Source organism: Babylonia areolata, chromosome 6 (genome assembly GCF_041734735.1).
Source record: "Babylonia areolata isolate BAREFJ2019XMU chromosome 6, ASM4173473v1, whole genome shotgun sequence".
Classification (NCBI taxonomy): domain Eukaryota; kingdom Metazoa; phylum Mollusca; class Gastropoda; order Neogastropoda; family Buccinidae; genus Babylonia; species Babylonia areolata.
Genome location: NC_134881.1, coordinates 13,106,257 through 13,116,256, shown reverse-complemented (window position 1 = coordinate 13,116,256; position 10,000 = coordinate 13,106,257). Strand labels below are relative to the sequence as shown.

Genomic DNA, 10,000 nt, shown 5'->3' with positions numbered 1-10,000 from the left:
TGGCAGTGACCTTTGCACCGCACTAAAACGAACTCCCCACAGGGTCGTATTTTGCCAATCTCCCAGATTGGGTCAGTGGCCAGCTCCTTGGGGAGCCAGCCCTTCAGCTTGGTGTACCAAAATAACCTTCCATCCACTGTCGACCTCTCTCCTTGACAGTAACTGCTACGGACACCCCCACCCACCCCACACCTACCTAAAAAAAAAAAAAAAAAAAAAAAGAAGAAAAAAGAAAAAAAGAAAACTATATGAAATAAACAGCAAATAAATGACTGAACAAATAGATAAATAAACACATGAACACATTTTCTTCCAAACATACGGAAAAACCCCCCCATATAGATAAATGAATGAATGAATAGAGAATAATAAAATAAATAGAGGTAGATATATACAATACTATACAATACAGTGATAAATAAATGAATGATCAAATAAACAAATAAACGAATGAATGATTGAATAAATAAATGAATAAATAAATAGATAAATAAATAAATAAACTCACCTGGACTTGAACTCCCCACCAGTCTGCTGCTGCAAGAGGTTGCTGTTGTTGCTGTTGTTACCCTTGCCGGGCGCTGGCGCTTTCTCTTCAGACACGCCTCCTCCGTCCTGACCTTGACCCTGACCCTGACCTTGACCTTGACCCTGACCTTGACCGGCGGCCGGGGGAGTAGGAGGGTCAGGGCCGCCCCCGTCCCCTCCTTGACTCCTGTGGACGGTGGCGGTGGTGGTGATGGTGGTTCCCGACATGGCGGTGTTGTTGTCTCCCTTGTTGTTGGCGGCATGGAGAGCCCCGCTCTCTCGCAGCAGCGACTTCTGGTGCTGCTTGTAGCGGGACAGGTTGAAGAAGAGGCCCAGGATGGCCTTCAGGTTGCCCTCTTTGATGTCTGCAGCAGACGGGGGCGCAACAGTCGAGTGGTTAGAGCGTTTTGGACTTTCAAATCTGAGGGTCCCGGGTTCGAATCTCGGTAACTGGGGGCGCCTGGTGGGTAAAGGGTGGAGATTTTTTTTTTTTCCCGATCTCCCGGGTCAACATAATTATGTGCAGACCTGCTTTGTGCCTGAACCCTCATCGTGTGTATACGCACGCAAAAGATTAAACACACATGTTAAAGATCCTGTAATCCATGTCAGCTTTAGGTGGGTTTTGGAAACAAAGGACATACCCAGCATGCACACCCCCGAAAACGGAGTATGGCTGCCTGCATGGCGTGCAGCCCACGAACGAAGAAGAAGAAGATGTCTGCAGCAGAGCAGAGCAGCTGTGTTGACTTTGAAGGAATGGGTAGATGGAAAGCAGCGCCACGCTGATTTGGGGTGTTTGGGTCAGTGAGTCAAGTTCGTTCCATAAATTCGTTCATCATTCCATCCATTCATTCCGTCCATCCATCCAACCCTTATTCCATCCATTCCTTCCAACATTCCATCCGCCAAATTCCAATCCAGCCATCAGTAAATCTGTCAGTCACCTCGGATCAGTCAATCAGTTAATCAATCAATCAATCAACCAGTTGATCAGCCAGTGAGCTATCTATCTGTCTGTCTCTCTGTCCCTCTCTCTCTCTCTTACTGTCTTACTGTGTCTTTCTTGTCTCTGTCCCTCTCTCTCTCTCTCTTACTCTGTGTCTCTCTGTGCCTCTCTTGTCTCTGCCCCGCCCCCCACCTCTCTCTCTATGTATCTGTCTCTCTGTCCCTGTCTCTTTCTTACTGTCTTACTCTCTCTCTCTTGTCTCTGTCCCTCTCTCTCTCTCTCTTGTCTCTGCCCCCCCACCCCTTTCTCTCTCTCTGTCCCCCCTCTCTCTCTATGTCTCTGTCTCTCTGTCCCTCTGCCCCCTCTCTCTCTCACTGTCTTACTCTGTCTTTCTTGACTCTGTCCCTCTCTCTCTCTCTCTTACTCTTCTGTCTCACTCTGTCTCCGTCTCTCTCTCTCAAGGCTCACTTTCTCTCTCCCTCTTTTTTACAAACAAACACGCTAGTATACTCAAACACAATCTATGTCTTAACCATGTAAATCCATTTTATGCAAACACAATACAGTAACTGAATATGACTTTCTTTTAAATGATTGATTCGAAACTATACCAGTAACATGTGAGCCCACCTTTAGTCGGCACGTGGGAAAAAAATCTGCCCAGACATGGAAAATCCTGACTGATGCGTACACCTACCTGCGTTCACGCACGCACGCACACACACACACACACACACACACACACACACACACACGCGCACACACACACGCACGCACGCACGCACGCACAATCCACACGCGCACACCCCCTGTGGCAACCAAGCTTGCAGTTGCGATGTGTGTGAACCCACCTTTAGCACTGACGTTGTCCACGCTGACCCCCAGAGTGGCCAGAAAGGTCAGACACGTGTTGATGTTCTCCACCTGTCCCCCGCGCAATAAACACACACACACACACACACACACACACACACAGGCTTGAAATCAACAGCAGGTGAGAAAAGACAGTACTGTAAATAACGAGACAGAGTCATAAACACATGGGACGGAAAGAAGGAAAGAAGGAAGGAAGGAAGGAAGGAAGGAAAAATGAACGGAGCAAAGACAGGCAAACAGGTAGATAGATAGATAGATAGATAGTCGAAGTCGAAGTCGAAGTCGAAATATTTTAATTGTCAGATCATAGATCCATAACAATGGAGTTCACAAAGACACACAGATTTAATAACAGGGAAATGAATATTAGAACAATCATTGAACTACATGGGCATCGATAACGATTCTAGAGCATTTGCTCGTAATGAAAACGCCTCGAATACAAATCTGCATAAACTGACACTCAATCTCTCACTCGCACAAGATAACAACATGGACATCTTAAAAGCACTTGGATGTTTGTGAAATTTTGCAGGAATAAACTGGGAACGCAGAAAACAGAACTTAGGGCAGACCAAAAGAAAATGCATTAGATAGATAGATAGATAGATAGATAGATAGATAGACAGCTAGATATATATAGAGAGAGCTATAAACATACATGAACGATTGAAGGCAAGAAAACCTAGATAGATAGATAGATAGTAGATAGATAGATAGATAGATAGATAGGTAGATAGATAGATAAGCAGACAGATAGATGGATAGTTAGAATGGGTCGTAAACATACAGGAAGGAATAAAGAAAAGAAAAAAAAAGAAAAAGAAACAAAGACAGACAGACAAATAGATAGATAAATAGATAGATAGATAGACAGATAGATAGACAGAGAGGAAAGTAGGGAGAATGACAGCATGAATGACGGAAGAATAAAAGAAGCTAGGGAAGATGGCAAGAAGGAAAGAAAGAAAGGAAGGAAGAGAAAGAGAAGACAGAAATAGAGGAAGGAAGAGAAAGAGAGAAGACAGAAACAGAGGAAGGAAGAGAAAGAGAGAAGACAGAAATAGAGGAAGGAAGAGGAAGAGAGAAGACAGAAATAGAGGAAGAAAGAGAAAGAGAGAAGACAGAAATAGAGGAAGAAAGAGAGAAGACAGAAACAGAGGAAGAAAGAGAAAGAGAGAAGACAGAAATAGAGGAAGAAAGAGAAAGAGAGAAGACAGAAATAGAGGAAGGAAGAGGAAGAGAGAAGACAGAAACAGAGGAAGGAAGAGAAAGAGAGAAGACAGAAACAGAGGAAGGAAGAGAAAGAGAGAAGACAGAAAGAGAGGAAGAAAGAGAAAGAGAGAAGACAGAAACAGAGAAAGAAAGAGAAAGAGAGAAGACATAAATAGAGGAAGAGAGAAGAAATAAATAGAGGAAGGAAGAGAAAGAGAGAAGACATAAATAGAGGAAGGAAGAGGAAGAGAGAAGACAGAAATAGAGAAAGAAAGAGAAAGAGAGAAGACAGAAACAGAGGAAGGAAGAGAAAGAGAGAAGACAGAAATAGAGGAAGGAAGAGAAACAGAGAAGACAGAAACAGAGGAAGGAAGAGAGAAGACAGAAATAGAGGAAGAAAGAGGAAGAGAGAAGACAGAAATAGAGGAAGAAAGAGGAAGAGAGAAGACAGAAACAGAGGAAGGAAGAGAAACAGAGAAGACAGAAAGAGAGGAAGGAAGTGAAAGAGAGAAGACAGAAATAGAGGAAGGAAGAGAAAGAGAGAAGACAGAAATAGATGAAGAAAGAGGAAGAGAGAAGACAGAAATAGATGAAGGAAGAGAAAGAGAGAAGACAGAAATAGATGAAGGAAGAGAAAGAGAGAAGACAGAAATAGAGGAAGGAAGAGAGAAGACAGAAACAGAGGAAGGAAGAGAAAGAGAAGACAGAAATAGAGGAAGGAAGAGGAAGAGAAAAGACAGAAAAAGAGGAAGGAAGAGAAAGAGAGAAGACAGAAACAGAGGAAGGAAGAGAAACAGAGAAGACAGAAACAGAGGAAGGAAGAGAAACAGAGAAGACAGAAATAGAGGAAGGAAGAGAAAGAGAGAAGACAGAAATAGAGGAAGGAAGAGAAACAGAGAAGACAGAAATAGAGGAAGGAAGAGGAAGAGAGAAGACAGAAACAGAGGAAGGAAGAGAAAGAGAGAAGACAGAAACAGAGGAAGGAAGAGAAACAGAGAAGACAGAAATAGAGGAAGAAAGAAGGAAAGGAAAAATGGAAGGCGGGAAAGGGGAGACAAAAAGGAAAAGAAAAGGAAAGAGGAAAAGAAAAAGCAATAGAGACGAAAAAAAAGTTAAGAAAAAAGAAACATGAAAAAAAACCCAACCAAGCAAAACACAAAACACAAATAACAACACGAGTGACAGTGCTAAAGCAGCGATGCACGTGCTGATTCTATCCGGCAAAGTGACAGCTTCAACACTTAGCACACGTGTTGACTGAGTCCCTTGCTGATGGACAAAAAGAAAGAAAGAAAGAAAGACAGAAAGAAAGATGGGAAGAAAGAAAGATAAAGAAGCAAAAAAGAAAAAGAAAGAAAGAAAGAATGAAAGAAATAACAAGTGACAGAGTTAACGTGGCGATACACGTGATGACTCACATAGCTGATGAAAGACAATAAAGACTGACAGAAGGAAAGAAAGGAAAAAAGAAGGAAGGGAGGAAGGGAAGGAGGGAGGGAGGGAGGAAGGAAGGAAGGAAGGAAGGAAGGAACCTGGATGTTCTCGCGTCGTTGAACACATGGGGCAGGAAGAAAGGAAGAAAGAAGAAAGAAAGGAAGGAATATATAGAGAGAGAGAGAGAAAGAAAGAAGAAAGAAAGAAAGAAAAAAAAGAAAGAAAGAAAGAAAGAAAAAACGAGTGACATAGTTAAAGCGGCGTGACACGTGATGACTCACACAGCTGGTGAAAGACAATAAAGACTGACAGAAGGAAGGAAGGAAGGAAGAAAGGAAGGGAGGGAGGAACCTGGATATTCTCGCGTCGTTGAACACATGGGGCAGGAAGAAAGGAAGAAAGAAGAAAGAAAGGAAGGAATATATATATAGAGAGAGAAAGAAAGAAGAAAGAAAGAAAGAGAAAGCGAGAGACAGAGTTAAAGAGGCGATACACGTGATGACTCACATAGCTGATGAAAGACAATAAAGACTGACAGAAGGAAGGAAGGAAGGAAGGAAGGAAGGAACCTGGATGTTCTCGCGTCGTTGAACACATGGGGCAGGAGGAAAGAAAGGAAGAAGAAAGAAAGAAGGAACATAGATAGATAGAGAGAAAGAAAGAAAGAAGAAGAAAGAAAGAAAGAAAAAAAAAGAAAGAAAAAAAGAAAGAAAGAAGGAAGAAGAAATAAAGAAAGAAAGAAAGAAGAAGAAAGAAAGAAAGAAAAAAAGAAAGAAAGGAAGAAAGAAAGAAAGAAGAAGAAAGAAAGAAAGAAAAAGAAAACAAAACTGACGGAGTTAAAGAGGCGATACACGTGATGACTCACATAGCTGATGAAAGACAATAAAGACTGACAGAAGGAAAGAAAGAAATGAAGGAAGGAAGGGAAGGAGGAAGGGAGGAAGGGAGGAAGGAAGGGAGGGATGGAGGAACGGAGGAAGGAAGGGAGGAAGGAAGGAAGGAAGGGAGGGAGGGACGGAGGAAGGAAGGGAGGGAGGAAGGAAGGAAGGAAGGAAGGAACTTGGATGTTCTCGCGTCGTTGAACACATGGGGCAGGAGGAAAGAAAAGCAGAAGAAAGAAAGAAGGAACATAGATAGACAGAGAGAAAGAAAGAAAGAAAGAAAGAAAGAAAGAAAGAAGAAGAAATAAAGAAAGAAAGAAAGAAGAAGAAAGAAAGAAGAAGAAAGAAAGAAAGAAAAAAGAAAGAAAGAAAGAAAAAGAAAACAAAAGTGCCGGAGTTAAAGAGGCGATACACGTGATGACTCACACAGCTGATGAAAGACAATAAAGACTGACTGAAGGAAAGGAAGAGAGAAAGAAAGAAAGGAAGGAAGGAAGGAAGGAAGGAAGGGGGGGGGGAGGAACTTGGATGTTCTCGCGTCGTTGAACACATGGGGCAGGAGGAAAGAAAGAAAGAAGAAGAAAAGAAGAAAGAAAAGAAAGAAAGAGAGAAATAAAGAAAAAGAAAGAAAGAAAAAACGAGTGACAGAGTTAAAGTGGCGATACACGTGATGACTCACACAGCTGGTGAAAGACAATAAAGACTGACAGAAGGAAAGAAAGGAAGGAAGGAAGGAAGGAAGGAAGGAAGGAAGGAACCTGGATGTTCTCGCGTCGTTGAACACATGGGGCAGGAAGAAAGGAAGAAAGAAGAAAGAAAGGAAGGAATATATATATATATCGAGAGAGAGAAAGAAAGAAAGAAAGAAAGAAAAAATGAGTGACGGAATTAAAGAGGCGTGACACGTGATGACTCACACAGCTGGTGAAAGACAACAAAGACTGACAGAAGGAAAGAAAGGAAGGAAGGAAGGGAGGGAGGGAGGAAGAGAGGAAGGAAGGAAGGAGGAAGGAAGGAAGGAAGGAAGGAAGGAAGGAAGGAAGGAAGGAAGGAACTTGGATGTTCCCGTGTCGTTGAACACATGCCGCCGGAAGAAAGAAAGAAAGAAAGAAGAAGGGAGGAAGGAAGCAAGAAATAAATAATGAAAGAAATAAGGACGGAAACAAAAAAGGAAAGAAAGAAAGAAAGACTAAGTTTCAAACAAGTTTTGTTTTGTTTTGTTTTTGTAATAGCAGAAAAAGGGCTAAAATGGGATAGTAAGAAAAAGGTTGGAAAGCTAAAGAATCAATGGCGGAGAGCAAAAGATGGGTTTTGTATTTGTATTTCTTGTTATTATTGTGTACACTCTCCGGAAATACACACACGGACTCCTACCAGCAAGGGGTGGGGAGGAGGTGGTGGTTGTGAGGGGGGAAAGAAAGTCCCCTGTCGTTCTTCTTCTTGTTCATCATCTTTTCCTCCTCCTCCTCCTCCTTCTTCTTCTTCTTCTTCTTCTTCTTCTGTTCATCCCCCTCCTCCTTCTTTTTCTTCTTCTTCTTTGTTGTTATTTTCCTTCTCTTTTGTGCCACACACACACACACACACACACACACACACACACACACGCACGCACGCACGCACCCACGCCCTCCCACACACATACACATACATACACAAACTGAACGCACTGAACACACTTACACACATGCATGGTGGCAGACAGATCCATATTCGTACGCGCGCGCGCGCGTACACACACACACACACACACACACACACACACACACACACACACACACACACACACACACACACACGGGAAGTTGAACTAAAATCACCTTCATCCATAATGCACAACAGGACAAGCTAAGTTATCTGCTCCTTGATTAATGCAATATTATGACGTCTTTGCAATGAGGTCAGTCAGTGTGAGTTCCACACCTCTGTCTGTCTACGGCCATACCACGTTGAAAACACCGCTTCTCGTCCGATCACCGAAGTTAAGCAACGTCGGGCCCGGTTAGTACTTGGATGGGTGACCGCCTGGGAACACCGGGGTGCTGTTGGCATTCCTTTCTTCAAGGCCTGACTAAGCGCGTTGGGTTACGCTGCTGGTCAGGCATCTGCTTGGCAGATGTGGTGTAGCGTATATGGATTTGTCCGAATGCAGTGACGCCTCCTTGAGCTACTGAAACTGAAACTGAAACTGTCTGTCTGCCTGTCCCCTTGCCCTCTCTTTCCCCATAATACCCATTCACACCCCTCCCCCCCCAGCTCCTCCCACCACCACCCCCCCATCTCTCTTTCTGTCTTCTGTCTCTCAAAAATATCTCAAAAGTAAGTACAATGATAACATTAAAGCACAGAAAAAAAAATGCTACATTTCATCACAAAGACGTTGACGTCAGGGTAAAAAGGAAATCAGACAGTGATGTAAGTGTAAAAAGGAAATCAGACAGTGGTGTAAGTGTAAAAAGGAAATCAGACAGTGGTGTAAGTGTAAAAAAGGAAATCAGACAGTGATGTAAGTGTAAGAAGGAAATCAGACAGTGATGTTAGTGTAAAAAGGAAATCAGACAGTGATGTAAGTGTAAAAAGGAAATCAGACAGTGATGTCAGTGTAAAAAAGGAAATCAGACAGTGGTGTAAGTGTAAAAAAGGAAATCAGACAGTGATGTAAGTGTAAGAAGGAAATCAGACAGTGATGTTAGTGTAAAAAAGAAATCAGACAGTGATGTCAGTGTAAAAGGAAATCTGACATTGATGTTAGTGTAAAAGGAAATCAGACAGTGATGTTAGTGTAAAAAAGAAATCAGACAGTGATGTCAGTGTAAAAGGAAATCTGACATTGATGTTAGTGTAAAAGGAAATAAGAATGATGTTAGTGTAAAAAGGAAATCAGACAGTGATGTCAGTGTAAAAGGAAATCTGACATTGATGTTAGTGTAAAAGGAAATCAGAATGATGTTAGTGTAAAAAGGAAATCAGACAGTGATGTAAGTGTAAAAGAAAATCTGACATTGATGAAAGTGTAAAAAGGAAATCAGACAGTGATGTAAGTGTAAAAGAAAATCTGACATTGATGTAAGTGTAAAAGAAAATCTGACATTGATGTAAGTGTAAAAAGGAAATCAGACAGTGATGTTAGTGTAAAAAGGAAATCAGACAGTGGTGTTAGTGTAAAAAGGAAATCAGACAGTGATGGCAGTGTAAGAAGGAAATCAGACAGTGATGTTAGTGTAAAAGGAAATCAGACAGTGATGTTAGTGTAAAAAGGAAACCAGACAGTGATGTAAGTGCAAAAAGGAAATCAGACAGTGGTGTAAGTGTAAAAAAGAAAATCAGACAGTGATGTAAGTGTAAAAAGGAAATCAGACAGTGGTGTAGTGTAAAAAAGGAAATCAGACAGTGATGGCAGTGTAAGAAGGAAATCAGACAGTGATGTAAGTGTAAAAGGAAATCGGAAGGTGATGTCAGTGTAAAAGGAAATCAGAATGATGTTAGTGTAAAAAGGAAATCAGACAGTGATGTAAGTGTAAAATGAAATCAGACAGTGGTGTAAGTGTAAAAGGAAATCTGACATTGATGTTAGTGTAAAAAGGAAATCAGACAGTGATGTAAGTGTAAAAAGGAAATCAGACAGTGATGTCAGTGTAAAAAAAATTGGACAACGAAGTGGTGGTTCAATGGAAACCAGACAATGACGTCAGTGTAAAATGGAATTAGAAAGTATGTTGTCAGTGTAAAAGGAAATCAGACAATGATGTCAGAATAATGAGAAAAATCGGACAGTACATCATCAGTGTAAAAGGAAATCAGACAATTAGGTCGAAATATACGGATACCAATGTATTGTTAATGTAAACAAAAAAAAGTCTTGGTGATTTTAGCGGTAAAAAAAAAAAAAAAAAAAAAAAAAAATCAGAAAATGTTGTCAGCTGAAACGTGAATGAAACAGTTTTTCTTTTCATGTAAACGGAAATCAGACAGTACAATGTGAATGTAAAAGGGCATTAGAATGTACAACGTCAATGTAAATGAAAATCAGAAAGTACAATGTCAATGTAAATGGAATATCAGACAGTAAAATGTCAATGTAAACGAAAATCAGACAATGATGTAAGTGTAAACGGAATCC

The 10,000-nt window shown here is 41.3% G+C and overlaps 1 protein-coding gene and 1 non-coding gene across 4 annotated transcripts in view; one reads left to right on the top strand and one right to left on the bottom strand.

Moving 5' to 3' along the window:
* The window catches only part of LOC143282752 (uncharacterized), a 330,537-nt gene that overhangs the window by 188,270 nt on the left and 132,267 nt on the right, over positions 1-10,000 (bottom strand). For all 3 annotated transcript variants that reach the window (XM_076588501.1, XM_076588503.1, XM_076588502.1), the window contains exons 4-5: positions 2,329-2,401; positions 509-893 (exon numbers count right to left, since the gene is read on the bottom strand). In XM_076588501.1, the coding sequence (XP_076444616.1) occupies positions 509-893; positions 2,329-2,401 (458 nt within the window). The remainder of the gene's footprint in view (positions 1-508; positions 894-2,328; positions 2,402-10,000) is intronic.
* Positions 7,812-7,931, top strand: LOC143283578 (5S ribosomal RNA). Its single transcript, XR_013055421.1, has one exon. It is a non-coding gene; the product is annotated as a 5S ribosomal RNA (ribosomal RNA).